Source organism: Choristoneura fumiferana, chromosome 20, assembly GCF_025370935.1.
Source record: "Choristoneura fumiferana chromosome 20, NRCan_CFum_1, whole genome shotgun sequence".
NCBI classification, from domain to species: domain Eukaryota; kingdom Metazoa; phylum Arthropoda; class Insecta; order Lepidoptera; family Tortricidae; genus Choristoneura; species Choristoneura fumiferana.
Window position 1 is genome coordinate 1,927,563 of NC_133491.1, and position 19,010 is coordinate 1,946,572.

The 19,010-nt window shown below is 35.8% G+C and overlaps 1 protein-coding gene across 7 annotated transcripts in view; it reads left to right on the forward strand.

Annotated features, from left to right (window-relative positions):
- The first annotated feature begins 1,174 nt into the window (after positions 1-1,174).
- Positions 1,175-19,010, forward strand: part of GluClalpha (glycine receptor alpha 1) — an 89,391-nt gene continuing 71,555 nt past the window's right edge. For 6 of the 7 annotated variants that reach the window (XM_074103207.1, XM_074103202.1, XM_074103204.1 and 3 more), the window contains exon 1: positions 1,175-1,269. In XM_074103207.1, the coding sequence (XP_073959308.1) occupies positions 1,226-1,269 (44 nt within the window). In that variant the 5' untranslated portion in view covers positions 1,175-1,225. Of the gene's footprint in view, positions 1,270-5,514; positions 5,764-19,010 lie in introns of those variants that run through there. The other variant, XM_074103206.1, reaches the window with a different exon arrangement.

The following is a 19,010-nucleotide window of genomic DNA, read 5'->3' on the forward strand; positions in this document are numbered from 1 at the left end:
AAGAGCGTGACGGACACGCCCAAAATAGGGTTCCGTAGCCATTACGAAAAAATTAAGTAATATTTTTCTAAGGATTTCGTATTTTTATACCTTAGGCTGCTATTTACTCTTAAACTACTAATAATTCTCAAGCCAACTTAGCCGTTATAGTTTTCCTTGTAAGTTTAATATACATACTACCATTCAGATTTTTTTTTCAAATTTGTCCACCCACCGGTTTAGATTTTAGAGGGAAGGGGGGGGACGCTCGATTCTAATGAAAATGTGCACTTTAAAGTTGAATATTTCGCAAACAGATCACTAAATCGAAAAATCGTCCTATCAAACCCCTAATGGTTTTAAAAGACCTATTCAACGATACCTCACACTATAGGGTTGGATGAGAAAAAAAAAACACCCCCACTTTACGTCTATGGGAGGTACCATAATTTTTTTACTATACCATTTTGTCGGCATAGTTTACACATATATTCGAGATAAATAACAGCTTTCTAGCATTTATAGTCCCTGAGCAAAGCCGCGGACGGACAGGCATTGCAGACAGACATGGCGAAACTATAAGGGTTTCGTTTTTACCATTTTGGCTTCGGAACCCTAAAAAGCTTAGGTACTATTAAAAGGGCCATTATGCGAATGGTCACATTTTGTACTAGATGGGTTGTAGATTTTGATGATCTTTTCGCTTATTTTTTAGACGTCCTGTAATTCTACTAAACATTTTGGAAACTGTAGATTCTGTTACACAATGTGTTCTACAATGTCAAAAAAATGTGCCCACATAATTCAAATAGAATAAGCGCCCAAGAACGAAATTTTTGCCAAAAACTATTTTTCCTCTTAAGCTATTGAGCCTTAAAAAAATACAAAAATATTAAAATAAATACCATAATCTCGAAAAAACCGCAACAATTTAAATATAAATTCACTATCAACTTATGCCAACGTAAATTAAATAAAGTAAACTCCCAAAACTATTTTTTTGTCAAAAACCAATTTTTCCTTTTTTTTGAGCTTTAAAAAATACAAAAATATGAAAATTAAAATTGTGAGGTCGAAAAAAAACCGAAACAATTTAAATATAAATGCATTATCAACTTCTATTTATAACCGGGTGCTGCGGTCCTGAGCGGAGGCTGCGCAGCCGGATCAATATCCCGGCAGTAGAGCGCCCGGGAGCGGGCGGGACGCACGGGCCAATGGGGCTGAGCTGAGGTAAGACCAGGGCATGGACGTGGCCACGGCCGCGGAAACTGATAGCACCGGGACCAGGTGAGTGCCTACCTTTACCCACGCGTTTAAAATGGCGCTTAGCGATAGCTAAGGCAAATCAACAAGGGCGGGAAAAAGACAATTTCATAAGGAATATTTTTATTTAATAAAATGTACCTAATTGAATTTCTTGCCGGATTTTTCTCAAAAAAGGCGTTCTGAACCACTGGTAGTTTCTTTTGCCATTCATAAGTGCTCGTTTTAGCCTAAACTGAATAAAGATATTTTGACTTTGACTTTGATTTATTCAGGCATTCATAGCTATTCGCACAGGGACTTATCACGCTCACAAAAGAGCATTTATCGCGTAGTCTACTCGTGACCACAGCCACTGCAATGTGGCTGAAACGACGAAGTACTCGTTTTGTTAGCGAGATGTCCCGTGAGTGAAAATCATTAATGTTTCAAACATTCAGGCATTATTTGGCTTGTCATATCAACGAACTACTCGTATTCAAGTCTAGCACCGCCATACCCTTATATCTCGAACGCTCGTGACTGTTCACTCCAAAGGTTCACTCCTCTGCAAAACCTTGCTTTTCTGTTTCCAACCGTGCGCGACGTACATCCATGGCTGGTAGTGAAAAAACAAGTTTAACGTAACATATAGTTCTTCTTTTCAATTTGGGCTATTTACAAAGCATTTATGTACGTAAGAAAAATACTGCCGGTGCTGGTTTTAACGTTTCAGCATTATGCGGAGCCAGTATCCGATTCCCACGTAATGGCACACATCGTATCGTCTATTTTTAATAATAATGTTTGTCTTCTGTTGTTGTGAATAAATGTATTTTCTTTATTTAATCAAATCTACTTTGACAATATTTTACACTACTTTTTTGTAACTTACTAAGTAGCTGTTGCCCGCAATTTTATCTGCGTCTTTCGGAACTTTGCAATTTTCCAGCCCATGCTACTCGATAATAATATAACGCGTGTGTTTTTAAGGTTTTTAAATGTCTAGATGATCCCAAAGGAAGATCGGTACTTTGCTGATTTGGGACAATTCCGTGACATGCACGTTTTTATTTTATTTTTCCCGTATTGTCACGCATAAATGTTTCCTTTCTTTATTGAGTGTCCGTTTGTCCACTAAAAATCAAACCTCTTTTTTACATATTAACTTTAGAGTTAGTTTTCCATTACTTATGTACAGACATTTCAGATGCTCTCTGACAAGAGCATGGCTCTTAAGACAAATGCTTAGGACTCAATTTTATATGCGTCCTGTTCAAGTCTCGCCATCTCATTTTCGGTCTGTTCCTGCTTCCATTATCACCCACATAACCCAATACGTAGCGATTACGGCCCATTGTAGTAGGTGTATTCGATAGACATGACCGGCCCAAATAAATAACATTTTTAACTTATACTTCTTTAAAGGCCGGTAACAGACCAACGACTCTCCTTGAGTTGTTGGTACTCATGGGCGGTGGCGATCGTTTTCCTTCAGACCCGCATGCGCGTTTGCTTCTCTCATAATAAAAAAAATGGGACACAATAATGTACAACTCGGAATGTACGCGCAATAATATTGCTTCCGATTATCATGCTATACAATATCATGGTCGCGCATTATCAGGGCGTACAAAACATTGCACGCGCTGTAATATACGTAGTGATAATGTACGACGTGATAATTTAAGTTATTTTATGCTAAATTTATTAATATTCGGTCACTTTCGCCGGGGACACACAACATTGTGTATATTGTATTTAATATTTTCATGTGTTTTTCTGTAATTTTTTTTTTATTTTTTTTTTGTTAATTTTGCTGTATATGTGTGTCTTCTGTGTAAGTGAATAAATGTCTTCTTTCTTTCTTTTCTTCTTTCTTTCTTCTTTTTTTTTACACCAAAAAAGGGTCGGTATTTTCCCAAAAATAGGTCAAGCAATATTATAAGCACGGATTGTCAGAGCGTGCATTATTTTAGCGTGCATTAACAAGTCGTACATTAACTACACCCAAAAAAATCAAACAACAAAAGTATTTTTCCTTAACAAATTTCGTAATTTCGTTTTCATTCACGTGTTAGTAAAATATATAATACTAGCTTAAGCCCGCGACTTCGTCTGCGCGGATGTAGGTTATCGCGCGTGGCGCCCTCTACCGGATAAAAGGTATCCTATGTTGATCCTTGGGGTTCAAAAACATCTATATACCAAATTTCATCAAAATCGGTTCAGTGGTTTCGACGTGAAAGCGTTAATAGACAGACAGACAGAGTTACTTTCGCATTTATAATATTAGTAGGGATTAGTCTGTCTTTATAATAGGTCAAAAACAATTATATACCTATATACTTATTCGAAACATCGTCTTCACAACTATTTACTGTCATTTGGTGCAAATGGAAAATGGACAACTCGAAATTATACCACAGCATAAGTAATAGTACAAGTACAGAAGCTTCACTGCCGTACAAAAGTGACGTTTAGGCATAAGAATCGTTATTCTGTGGTATAATTTCCAGTTTTCCATTTTCCATTTGCACCAAATGACAGTAAATATTCACAACCCCTTAAAATTGACTGAAAAGAGGTATCCAACGATACTCCACTCTAAGCACCGAAAGTACCTATAGGGTTCTGTTTTTGTCATTTGAGCTAAGAAACCCTAAAAATGGTCAAGGCAGTATCTTAAAAATATTTTAATGATTCATTTGTGAAACAAATGGGATTTCTTATTATTAAATAACTAAGGTAAATGTCCCAGTGCTTGACACGCTAATGCCCAATAGACGACACCCCGCTGTCTTCTCTATTGCTAATGCCGTAAAATTTCAGATGACATCTACTGGGACAGTGACGAGCACTCGTACATTTATCTTATTACCATTAGTAAATACAATCCTCTCCCTCCAGTAGAGGGGCGACGGTATGCTAGACTAGACGTGTAAATAGATCGCTCGCAGTAGCCGCTACGCCGTAGCTTTAACGCCTACGAGAGGCTACGAAGGGCTACGCAGGACTACGAATCCTATTATTAGAATTCCCATTATTAGATTGCCCAGTTTCTGGAAAGTTGGGGAAAGACATGGAAAAGTCAGGGACTCTCAAGTTGGCTAGGGAAGCCTGGCGGGTCGAATAGAAAGTCTGGGAAAATATGATATAAAATACGATTAGCTGTATGCATATTAATCATATAATCATTTCAGAAATTGTTTTTTTTTGTTGTAAACTTTAGCTATATTTGAAACTCGTGAGCGAAAATCAACATTTTATAAAATTAGCATGGTTTGCAAAGTTATGAAAAGCAAATATATATATATACCCTTGTGGTTTATTCATTTCCACTATGGGTAGTCAACGTGGCAAAATGTTCAACATTTGGAATGTGCATTAGTCAAAATGTCTATACGGACCGGCTGTCTACGTGGCAAAAAGTACAAACGTCAAAATGTGCAGCGTGTTTTTCTTTCAAGTGAATTCAATAGACAATAAATGAGTTAAATAATTATTATTCCTAAATGTACGGACGGGAACAGACTTGAAGGGTTCTGTGTTTATAGAAAAAACTACGTTTCTTTTAAGGGGAGCCATCTTGATTTTAAAAGTTTATTTAATTGTTAACAAATAGGTACATCTTCGATGAATATTTCAACACTCATTGACATTATTGTTAAGATGAACAAAAAAATAAGATTGCGACGAAGTAAGACCTTTTTAATAGTAGATTATAGTCGTGGCATGAAAGTAGGCAAAGCTGGCTGACCATGAGTATTAAATGGACGAGCTTGCGAGTTTTTAAACTTTTTAATTTTTCGCTGACCATTAACTATGCACTTCGCCTTCTCATATGTAAAGAATAATGTCAACATCTGTGATGGCAACGTCTGTAAAACAGGTGCTTTGTATTAGACCGAAAATATGACTGGGAATGAAACTGAGAGCCATTTATTTATACAGCAGACTTACGTCAAATCATACCTACCTATATGAAATAACACATTAATTTTCCATTTGCACGATACGAAGCGTAAATTGCGTCTCGGTAAGTAAGTTTAAAAAAAAAACAATAATTTCATTCATTAGTTAGATTTAATAAAATATGGCTCTGTTCATTGCCAAAAATTTCTGCCGTTATTCGGTGGAATGTAATTCTTATGCAATAAGTAATTTATATTTTTTTATGAATTTATGACACGCATTGCGGATACGCGTGCATTTTTTTTTCTCTGGTAGCCAGGCAAAGGTTAGCTGTATCCACATTCAGCCACGGCACGCGCTAACTGGCCAGTAACCGACCCGCTGTCAGCGTGATCGGTTCACGGCTGTTCTAAGCTTGAAACTTCACGACTTAATAAAAACAAAAACTGAAGATAATTTTGTTTCGTGCCAGTTCGAATTTACCTTTACTTAGTTAATTTCAAGAAGTTATATATAAAAATGCACTTTGGCTAACTTCCAGTGTATGCAACTATTTATACATTAAAAGTTTAGTGCAGTTTGAAAGTGTGTGAAGTGCCGGCAATTATTTGGTTCCAATACAAGGTATGGTTAGATTAATTTATGTATTTCATTTTTAATTAAATTGCCCTTCATAAATAAAAAAAAACAAATTCAAGTGGTGATATTAATAGGTTACGTTCACAAAAGGATCGTCGATTAAATATAATACATATATATATATAAATATCAACTTAAAATTAAATGAGAGTTTAATACTACGAATAAATAATTCTTTTATTTATTCGTAAGTTTAATAACTAATGTTCGTATAATATGAACAGGTTTTAAATAACTATTTTTTTTTAATAAACAAAAAGGTTATGTTTTGAAATCAGTACAAACTTTATTCAAAGTTTCAAAGTGTCTACCTCATTTATAAAATTTAAATTATTATTACATGCGAAAAAATAACATACTTTTCGAAATTAGGTGCTTCTGAATTCATCGTGAGTTTAATTAAACTCATGACATGAAACTTAAATTTTTATATAAAATAGTAAGTGTATAACAGAATAGTTTACAATGAGCATTTTTAAAATTCTCAAATTTTTAACATTCGCCTGCCAAAAACCTAGCACAATTGACAAGTCGGTTACTAGTCGGTTAATTATCGAGAGCTGGCGTTTTTCCAATCGACTCATCTAGCATTCCAAATATTTAAACATGCTACTAACCTTTTTGCCGCCAAAAAAAGTTGAGTCCACAAACCATAGATATAAGAACGTTTTAAACTTCTTTTTGTGATTTTTTTTTACTGTAAGTTGAATTATTGTCATGTACATGTTTTAAACTTGGAATACCGTACAAAATACGAAATCCTTAGAAAAATATTAAGTACTTAATTTTTTCGTAATGGCTATCCTGGAATCCTATTTTGGGCGTGTTCGACACGCTCTTGGCCGGTTTTTTTTAGAAACCGATACAAACAGTTACCAAAAAGGTTTATATTCAAACTTTTTTTTAAACAACCATAACATTTTGAGTCTTCGGCTATTTCATTCTTTATGATGAAGATTTTTTTTTTCATAAATATAATAAGAAAACAAAATAAAAACGAAAAACGCGGCTTGTCCACATAAGCTTATAACTAATGGACTTTGTCGTAATAGATGAAGGACTTCAAAGCGAAACGGTAAATGTTGTCTGCATCGTAGCAATATTTATTGTCTGTGGTAGTTTTTTCAAACGGTGTGTCGCTTTCTATGACAGATGGCGCCAAAGTGAACGATGTGTTTTTCAATGAGGTGTTGATGCTTTTTGTATGTTAAAAATGACGATTATACTGAAAATACCGGCTAAATAAAACAGGGTTAATGACAGCCAGTGAAACTTCTCGCGCATGATTATCGTAGTTATTCTTTTACTACAGCAAGCCAACGCGAACGCTTCACCACCACCAGCCAGCTAGTAAACCAATTTTAAAATACAGCTCTGATATTTTAAATTGCGGAATTCACTACATACTCACGTGTATAGTAAGTAGATAGGTAGCTGGACATCTGATCAGATATGCACTTTTTATCCTAATATTCCCACGGGATCAAGACAAAATCTTGATAATTCAACCGCGAGGATTAAATTGAAAGATTTTTATTGAACATAAATAAATACAGTACAGTATGACAATGGATAAAAAAATTTACAATGACAGTATAATAACGTCAAAATTAATGAAATCCGCGAATTAATTTAGGTACTTAATTAATAAGAAATTTTAATCACAAAAGTAATTTTTGAGAATTCTAGCAAATCGCAGACTTTCAATGAGGGCTATCGTTTTTTGTCTTACTAGATGGCGCACTGTTGCGTGAGGTTTTTAAGTATGGTTTTGAAAGTCTGTTATTACGGGCGTGAAAACAAATTTTAGATTAGAATCATATTTAATACACCTTAAAACCGTACCATATAAATATCGAGCATGCCACAGTGTTGCATAGTCAAGGTTTCCGAAAGACAAAACTGTCTCAAAACACAGACGTTCATTGCCCCGGAACGCATATTTGCCATAATTAATTTCAGATATTGCAAAATATTCACAAAATTATTCTAATTATAAATAAACCCGCGTAGCTCACCCAAAAACTATGAGATTTGACATTTCGGAGACCTCACGCTACACTAGCGCCTCTAGCGGCGAATTCATTCGCGATAGCCCTCATTCAACTGCAGGTCCTACGAAATGCAAAATTCGAACTTCGTATGTTGCCGCCCTGCTGACGCTTATGTTATTCAATACGAGACTGAGAAGGACCCCCTGGTAGTCGCGGGTAAAACTTGTATTATTATATTTTTATCGTTATAGCAACGTGTGCAACTCACGCTTAGCAAATCCGTTGGTTAGTCACACAGAACTGTGCCACTCACTCTTATGTTATTAAATAGATTGGACAATTGAACAATTTCACGCATTGCATAAGTAATTCGTCTCTGGACACTTGAAAGCAAAATGGACACCAATGAATGATGCCATCCTCATACTGTATCACCTATTTTTTTTAGATCAGACATAATATGAATATTATGAAACGAAACAACATATTGTGCTTTGTATGAATAATACGAATGTTTGTTCTCGGGTCTTGGATGTTTAATATGTATTTAAGTATGTATTTATCAATATAAGTATGCTTATCCGTTAGCTAGTATCCATAGTACAAACTTTGCTTAGTTTGGGGCTAGGTCAAATTAGTGCCAAGTGTCCCATTATATATTTATTTATTTATTTTGTAATAAATATTTTGCAATTTTTAGGTCTGATCTACCTATCCCCTCCTTCACATCTAAAGGATAGTAAAGCTTTATGGTATTTTTTTAAATATGCCTCTGTCCATCTGAGGACAATTTTGCCACCCACTGTTTTGTCGTCGTATGGTAAAACATTCTAGAAAACAAATATGAGAGGTAATGGGGATGAACAATGACCTTATAGGTATCAACTTCAATCAATCAATCAATTTTAGAAAAAAATATGGCTTCATCGAAACTATCGATGACTCCACCAATGTCGAGGTTGAAAAAACCGACTCCAAAAAAATAACGAAAAATGGAACCGACTACAAAACCCTTGAAAATATTTTTCTAGATACGTACCTCCTCTTTTTTTGAAGTCGGTTAAAAAGACAGTATCGGTTGGCCGTTGTACGGTAGGACCTTATATTAACTTAAATTCGTGAATTTTTCTGTCATTTTGACACAGACAGAATATGAAAAGATTTATCGATCAATAAATTCATTTGCCAACGTGAGATTCAATGTTATATGGCTTAAAACATCAAAGGCTTTTTTTGCTTAGATACAAATCTACAGTTTTATTGTGTTTATTCCATGTAGGAACCCAGAAGGGTGTTGAAATTAGTAGGTACAGAGGGGTATAGTGTATAGTGGGTTCAAGATACGCTCATTATAAAGTTAAAGTACCTACGTAAGAAAGTACAATTACTTACTAGAAATTAAAGTAAGGGTAGCAACATTGTTTCGAAGGGGGTCGCGCTATGAAAAAGTTTGAAAAACACTGCTTTTACGCAAAACTTAAGTTTTCATCAAGCAACTTTTAAAAGCCCCCCTTGTTTGCGCAGTTTGCCGGCAGGCGGCGCTAATGCGCACGCTTCCGCTGCCATTTCCGGGAACATTGCCGCCTGATTCAATTTTCGCGTGCCATCTAAAGTTCAAACAACAAATATTTAGAGAATAGTGCTTGTTAAGTTATGTAGAAGCACTTAGACTGAACAACTTGGTTTGAACTACAACGAAACTAATTCAACGAAGTAAAATTTTTAATTTAACATTGCTCGATCGATATCTTGAAAACAATTGGAAGAAAAATTCATATTGAAACTTTAAATCTTACTTTAACTTTTCTCTCGAAATTAAGATATTAGATATTTCCAAAATTTACGGCTCTAACTTAATACCGATAGTGTTTTGCAACCTTAACTTGACAGAATCATCGAGTATCGATGAAACTATGTAAAAAAAAAGTATCTAGTTAAGTTGTTTAGTTTTATTTTAAACTAGCTGTTGCCCGCGGCTTCGCTCGCGTTAAATATGGGGTAACACAGATCATTTACTTTCTATGATCTTTATTTTCGTATTTTAATTGATTTTCGGAGGATTATATTTGCAAATTTTAGAATTTAAAAATCAACCTAGATGATGATAATTCGTTAAACTTTGAACCCCTGTTTCACATCTTTAGGTTAGGGGTGTAATTCTAGAAAACCCACGTGCTTCTTTTGCCCGCGACTTCGTACCTACGCGGCATAGGATTGTTCCCGCAGGATAGGAATAAGTGAATTCAAGAGAAAACCACACTGTCCGCGATTGAATTGAAACAGGCTTCTATTATTTCGGGTATCGATTTTTAAAAAGCTTTTACTGATAGTTTTTTTTTAAATCCGCTTAGTTTTTCCAGAGATTCCCCAAAACCAAGAAGCAGACAAATTTAAATATTTCCTTTTCCCATGGGAATTTCGAAAAATCCTTACTTAGTGCACTCCTATGATACTTTATCTACATGTGTGCCAAATTTAGGTCTGTCAGCCTGTCCTGTCACAGTATACTGTTTTACAGGTATGGATAAATTTTGTTACGTAATGAGTTGATTGGTTTGGCGTAGGTACTTCCTCCTAACAGTTAAGGAGTTATACCTTCCATCATCAGCTCACCTGAATAACCAGAAAGAATACAACTAAAGGTCTACCTATACGTGCATATGATGTTTAAAGAAACTTCCTCTAACTCCTAACCCTTAAGGAGTTTAACCTTCCATCATCAGCTCATCAACATGAGATGATGTCTGTCAGACGCAAATACTTAAATAACTCGAGATATTATATAAAAAACGTAATGCGTGCCTACAAAATTTGAGGGTTGCCCTCGATTTCCCTGAGATTCCGTCATCAGATTCTGATTTGGTGACAGTGGGACTACCTTAGGAGTAGATATTATTTCGAATAAAAAATTATTTAAAAAATCGGTCCAAAACTGAGCGAGACATCGGTGAACTAACATAAATAATATATATAGCGGAATGCATAACCTCCTCATTTTTTGAAGTCGGTTAAAGAGCTTTTTGCAGCGTACGTGCAGTATAAAATTTTGAATTTTGAAATTTTAGCTTTCTACAACCAGTAAAACGCAAAATCCTTTTTTTTTCCGTTCCCATAAAAAAACGGGAAATGCTCTGTTAATGCTCCCCTACACTCTCCAAGGAACACACTTGCCAAGTTTCAGCTATCTACGACCAGTAAAAGAAAAATCCCGTTTTTCCCTGTTCTCGTGTGAATTTTGGACAGTCGTCTCTCAGTGCTCCTCTACATTGCCGGATTTCAGCTTTCTAAAAGTAAAACGAAAAGTCCCATTTTTTCCCTTTCCCGTGAGAATCTCGACAAATTATCTCTTAATCGTTCCACAATAATACTAATGCTGTTTAATGTAAAATTGCAATAATACTAACGATAAATCCTGTTTTTTCCCGTTAACGTCAGAATTTCGGGAAATCCTTTTGTAGTGCTCCCCTACACTCCTCCCAAGGAACCTAAATGCCAAATTTGAGTTTTCTGCGATCAGTAAAACGAAATATCCCGTATTTTCCCGTTCCCGTTGGAATTTTGGAAAGTCCTCTCTTAACGCTCTTCTACAATCCCCAAGCAACCTACATGCCGAATTTCAGCTTTCTAGGACCATTAAAATGAAAGATCCTGTTTTTTTCCCTTTCCCGTGGGAATTTCGGGAAATTATTTCTTAATGGTTTTCTTCACTTCTCAAGCAACTTACATGCCAAATTGCAGCCTTCTGCGACCAGTAAAACGAAAAATCCCATTTTTCCCGTTCCCGTCAGAACTTCGGGAAATCCTTTTGTAGTGTTCCCCTACACTCCTCAAGGAACCTAAGTATATGCAAAATATCAGTTTTCTAGGACCAGTAAAATGAAAAATCGATCCCGTTAAACTGAATATAAATCCCGTTTTTTCCTTATCCCGTGGGAATTTCCCAAATTCCTTAAAACTGTTTTTTACTATTATAATCACCTACTTCTATGCCAAATTTGAAGAGTCTAGTTATTATAGTTCATAGAATTCAGTTAAACTGAATATATAAATCCCGTTTTTTCCTTATCCCTTGGGAATTTCCAAAAATCCTGAAATCGATGTTTTAATTAATGTAATACCTACTTGTGAATCAAATTTGAAGTCTAGTTATTACAGTTACTGAGATAGGGTCACTCGGAATCGAATATATAAATCCCGTTTTTTCCCGTTACCGTTAGAATTTCCAAAAATCCTTCCTTAGTGGATGCCTACATTGTATAAGGTATCTATGTGCAAAATTTCAAGTCTCTAGGTCCAGTGGTTTGGGCTGTGCGTTGAAATATCAACGATTGCTTTTCGATTGACTTTGTCACCACATTACCCCCTTTCAGGGGTTGAATTCTCAAAAAACCTGAAACACGTGTTTACTTATTTGTTGTTAAGAATACTCCTGTGAAGTTTCGAATAAAATAGTCTAACTAATCTTGTTTCCCCATACTAACTTTGGACCCCCATTTCACCCCCTTAGAGGGTGAATTTTGAAAAATCCTTTCTTAGTGCACCCCTAGACCTTAAAAGGAACCTACGTGCTAAATTTGAAATCCCTAGAACCAGCGGTTTGGGCTGTGCGTTGATACATCAGTCAATCACTTTTGCCTTTTATATATATAGATATGCTCTTAATTTTGATAGTGTCTACCTAGTGGATTTTGCCGTTGTATACGGTTAATAATTCAAGAAAATGAAATATGAAAGGTAATGGCGTATCTAAAATGAATTTATGAGGGTTTTTAGGCTTCATCTTCAGTCCCATTTCGAAATTCATCAAACCAAACGCCAAACGGCTTACGTCAAAATGACATGTGGGTGTTTGTAACAACAAATAATAAATGGTGTGTAGTCTATGTTGTATTTGTCTAACCTGCCAGTCACTGAGCGATCAATAATTCACCGGACTGTGTAACCCAGATCATTAAGGTAACAGGGTTACCATTTCGAAATTTGAAAGTTCTTACCAAAGAGATGGAGATTTAAAAAAAACTACTTTTTAATCCTTTTAATGTTGCCAAAATGGCATCGGCTTTGGATGAAGTTTGGTATGTAGGTAAATAGGTAGGTACTTAGCTGGATCTTTTTTTTTAATTTATTTCTCATAGATATTACATACACTTACACTGTCCATATCTACTCGCCAAACTGATATGACAGTTTGTTGGCGAGAACACGCCCGTTACAATTTAATATGTAACTACCTATTTGTTTAAACATGCATCTAAATACAAAAAAAAAACAAAAGTTACAACATATACAGTGGATACTTTTGCAAAAATGTACCCTAAGGCAGTCTTTGCAAAATAATCCTTTTGAGAGTATTTTTAACTTTCCTTATGCTATACTGGCTTACTTCTCTTAGCCACTCAATCATAATACATTTTTGGGGTCAATACATTTTGATATTCCCATGGCTATTCATCAAAATCCCGATATTTCAAACCAGTTGTCTAACGTAAATAATTCACGCATACGGAGCAAGGGGTAACGACTAGTAAAATATAATCATTACTAGCTTTTGCCCGCTGTTCCCCCGGGAACTGTACATTTTTCCAGGATACACAGTAGCCTATGTGACTCTATATAATAATAAACTATCTCTATGTCAAAAATCACGTTGATCCGTCGCTCTATTTCGACGTGAAAAACGGACAAACATACAAACACATAAACACACACTTATAATAATATTAGTATGAATATAGTATAGCATTAGTATGGAGTTCTGCTTGGATTTATTCCAGCAATTCAAAACAACCAACGTGACACATATCCAGTAGAGAGGTAGAGTGGCAACCCTGTTGGATGGATAAAGCATAATTAGGAATTAAACGAACTTACCTTGTGAAGTTCAATTCCAATTATGCGAGGGTTTCAACCGAAGACGATTATAATATTACAGTGCAGCTCGTGAGATGGTGCTATCTTCTTCACACATTTAGAGCTATAAAACTAAAAAAAAATAAAGCTTCATTTCCGGTTCCGCTCCCCACCACTGCGCGCTAGCAACTCTGCGCCCGCGTCGTCTAGCCTCATTTTTCAGAGCAATTTTTGTGTTATATTCAGGTTACAAATATTTTTTATTATTTTTATTGTATGGGATGGGAGGGATGGGACGATCTAATCGTCTTCGGTTGAAACCCTCGCATAATTGGAATTGAACTTCACAAGGTAAGTTCGTTTAATTCCTAATTATCCTTCGGGTTTCAACCGAAGACGATTATAATATTACAGTGCAGATGTTCAGAGCCCAGTAATGTTAGCCAAGGCCGTTAATAAGAAAATAATAAAAATATATTTCAAGGTAGAAGAGTAAATCTATCTAACTACCTAAACAATAGGGTACTTGTATTACTCGTATATTGTTGATTTGATTCTCATATGTACAGCCTAAGGTTTTTTTTTTTTTTTTTTTACCAATAGGTGTAACCTTGTATTTATTGTATCTACCTTTATTAATGTTTAAAAGAAAGATTAAAATAGTATTCTTACATGGCAATGCTTGATTGCCGCAGCCCAAAAAACGTTTTCATTATTATTCGTTTTTCGACTCCTATGCGTTAGCTAGCATAGCACTTATAGAATATACTTAACTCCAGCCAGGAGTCTTGCGAACCACATATAAAGACTGTGGGCAGTGGTATCGATACCAATATCTTAGTACCTTTTTAACCCAATGTGCCAGGGTGCCAGGGTTTAGACAACCAACTTTTACTTATTATGTGTATATGATATTTTTTAGTCCTAACAAAAAAAGGATATTCCTCGGAGCGATCGCGTAACTAGTTAATCTTTGATCTAGTTTTAATTATGTACGTCTGCACATCCAGTAACGTGCAGCACGACTACTGGGGATTTTATGGATGTTAGGTAATCTCATTAACAGTTGATGAGCCCCAGACCTGAAGGTTTTAATAAAATATCTTATTTTAATCACAATATCGTTTTTATGTATTGATAAATTTTCTATTTTGATTGAACGATTTGCCTGTATTCTTTCGGCAGAGCACGGCAATAGCTAAGGTTTTATAAAACAAATTTGATAAGGTCACATTTTTGTACGGATATTATATTGATATTGGTTCAATAGATGTATTACATCTGGTTTGGAGGAAAAAACCTCCAAACTCTTCATAAATCGAGTGATATTCGTAGATACATCTATAGATCTACAAGGCAGACCTAAGAGTGTTTAAACTGCTGTAAGCTATCGCTTTATTCAATTTTTAAAGTTAAACAAGTAACTTGTTAGCTATTTAAATTAAATTTTTACAGAAGTGCCACAAGGCTGGGTTCATTTAAAGTTGTAATTGCAAAAGGGGCCATTACTACATCTAAGGACGCTTGTGGTATCTAGATTATCAATGTCCTAATACTTTGGTTGCCATTGCCACCAGGACTGACTCGCAGGAAGTAGGTGGCATTTTCTGTAAGGAGAAAAAAGATTTAACAGGTCCAAAAACAAATTATGGATGACCGGTAAAAGCGGTATTTTACCATTAAGAGGTTTTCCGTGATGTCTAAAATGATTTTTCTATCATTCGCGTTATAACTAAGGTTTCGCGTATATATGAACCAGTCACTGTATATCACACAAGATATCTTATAAGACGCAAACCAAAATGTTTCTAATGTTCACACCACTATAATCCGTTAAATTTTAATAATTTATGTTATTAATTCGGTGTAAATGTAATATATGTAGTAGTGGTGTTATCAATTGTTAACTAACAGAACATCATCATCTTTTAAGTCTCTCGAAATTTTTAGGCCATAAAACACGGTACTTAGTTGACTCGAGTGTGTTTATATGACAAGAAAAACAAATGAGTCCCTGTATGGTTACCGTTGGTGCTTTTTGGTTCCCACATGCATTACCACACCACACCCAAGGGTGTTGGGTGCTTCATGAAAGCGTATGTGGTAAGTAATTCGGTTTACGAATTGGGCAGCATGAGGTTATGTTATCTCGCCGCCATACAAAATATCAATTTAAATAATGATCGATATTCCTTTGTTAGTTGTTATTTTCAGTACAGCATCAGTGCTAAAAACTATAACTTACTGTACATCCAGTCGTAGCTGACAGCGGAGCATGCGGAACTTTGAAACGCTAAGAATTCTGCAAAACAACTTCTAAGCATGAATGCGTCTCGATTGTTAATCAGTTTTTTATTAGTTTGAAAGAAAAATAAAATAACATAAAAACCATGTTTGTGGTATTGCATATACACACACAGAGTTTGCAAAATGAAAAGTTGCGAGCTGAACCAGGTTGCCAAACGTTACGTTGCGAAAAGGCAGTAACCGGTAAGGTCTTACTTTGTGCTAATACTGGTAATTTCTTTAATTCATTGCTGGTAGTAATTAAGTTGGCAAAATAGTCTACAATGAATAAATGAATAGTTCTCAGATATCTAGTAAATCAGACATACCTAAATTAAGTGCTCAAGCGCTGGTTTAAGTATGTTTGTGAGTACAAACCTTTCTTTCACATAAGTCGTACTCTGTTTCTGCATTTTTATTTTTATAAATATGTTTACATACATTTAAAGATTAGTTTTGCTATAAAATAGCTGTGCTGTAATAGCTTAAGCGTTGTACAATAGTCACCCATGATAAAATATTTATTATCCTCTACAGATTTCTAAGTTCTTTTCAATTTAGTGTAAATCAGTGTTTGACTTAAGCATTGTGAGAATTGATAAGACGAATTTTTCGTCACATGGGCGACCACAGACTCACTAATGCTCCGGTATGTATCATCAATATCCGGGTTCCTCGTCACACACCAGCAGGTCAGCGAGAACGCTCTGACCGGTGACGGTGGAGATTGCTTGCTGACCGGGTATTTGCTGCCGACCCGGGCTAGTAGGTGTATGATTGAGTGTTAGGTTGATACACCTTGTATCCTTCTGGATTCAATTCTTTCTTGTTCTATTCTATTTAGGTAGGACAGAAACTAGAGTTGGTACCAATTATAGGGTAAGATAAATTCAGTTTTTAATTATAGAATATCAATTAATTATTGTTATTAATTATTAATTAATTTAGAATTATATTATTTAGATATCAATTATTTCAGCTTTGGGTTGAGTATTAAAAGTTCTGTTTTGTGATCCAAAACCAAGATAACTTAATCGTTTGTGAATCTGCATCACTCATCGTAAAAGTAAAAGTAAGTAAAAGTGAGGCCGGTTACAGCTACCTGCGGCGACTTCTCGTCCAGTGGCGACTCGTTCCTCAGCGGCTCCTCCGTTTTTGGCGCTGGTCCGGCGGGCGGCGGCGGCTCGGCGCGGTAGTCCCACGGCGGTCGACGGCAGGGGCGCCCGACACTCAGTCGTTGCTGGTATGCGCGGCGGCGCCCCCCCAGAGTTTAGAGCACCTCGAGATCTTTTTACAGTAGGTGGCTTGTATAATGCAATAATAATTTATTAAGACGAAGATTCTTAAAATGATTGACCTGATTAGTAGGTTTAAGCATACTTACATCATCTACGCTCTTTACTTACGTGCAGTATTGGAGTATTGTTGCACATGTTATATATGCGATTTACGCGGAGCAACAAGGACTCGCACTATAAAAATGGAGTATTGTTGTATCTATATGCTATGTATATATGGTTCCTCTACGCGATTTACGCGGAGCAACAAGACACACACTATAAAAGTGGAGTATTGTTGTACCAATATGTTATGTACCTCTATATGGTTCCTCAGACGCGATTTACGCGGAGCAACAAAGACACACACTATAAAAGTGGAGTATTGTTGTACCAATATGTTATGTACCTCTATATGGTTCCTCAGACGCGATTTACGCGGAGCAACAAGGACTCGCACTATAAAAGTGGAGTATTATTGTACATGTCATGTATTTATGAGTTTTCGACGCGATTTACGCGGAGTAACAAAAAGGCTACCACTATTAAAGCGGGGTAACAAGATATCGACACTGCTGACAGGTACACTATTAAAATGAATTGTATGTACTTACATAATTATATTATATGTCAAGCGTCCTCGACACGATGTACGTGGAGTAACAGGACTTCTATACTACGTATTAAAGTGGATTGTCGATATGTACAATTAAGGAATATTAACAGAGTCTCAACACTCTTAAAGTGAAGCAATATATGCATTTATTATCCTTAACGCCACTTGTGTACAGTACCAAGACCGAGACATTATTAGAGTGAAATGTAGGTAGGACTTTAGTTAATCTTTAACAATATTCAAGTCATGTAAAAATATAAAAGGTTTGTGATACTTGTGTCGTGATTCAACACTATTTAAATGAAGAGTATAAATATCATCAGTATATTCATTTGAATTTGGGACGTACGTTACGTAGTATAAATATTAATAATTACATCATAATTTTATCGGTCTGATCAAGACGGTCAAAATATGCGGGTAGGTGTATTTTATCATCACCTAATTTCTGTCCGCAGCTGTATTCCAGTACAATTTTAGTGCTGTTTTTAATACAAATAGTAATAATGATTATTTTACCTGACTCGCTAGCATCATAAGGATCACGTTCCCATCTAGTGTTGTAACTAATGATTTTGAACAACGTGGTTTTTCCAATGATTTCTGCACTTTTTTCACTTAATATTATCATAGCCAATAACTCTTGGCATAAGCTTTCCCATTTATGGAGCACCGGGAGGTGTGATTCCGATAACACAAAAACACGTAATGAGGCTAGACGACGCGGGCGCAGAGTTGCTAGCGCGCAGTGGTGGGGAGCGGAACCGGAAATGAAGCTTTATTTTTTTAGTTTTATAGCTCTAAATGTGTGAGGAAGATAGCACCATCTCACGAGCTGCACTGTAATATTATAATCGTCTTCGGTTGAAACCCGAAGGATAATTTCGTGATTTATTAATAAATTAACGCGTTGTGTGCTCATGCCCTTAAATACCTTATGTTGGCTATTAACCCCTTTTTTATCAAGATCAGGACCTAGACAATAAACAGAGGAGAAACGAGAAGTTTTATATGTTTTTAAACCTAGAGTTTACCCGCGACTCTGCTCGAGTAAACCAGCAGTTGAATTTAAATTCCGGAATGTTAGGTATTAAATATCCGTGGAAATTCCCAGAATCCGTGGATTTAATAAATAACCTAACCAACAAAAAGTTGTACCCCGACTTTGTCACTTCAAAGTTCAATATCTCAAAAACGGCTGAACCGATT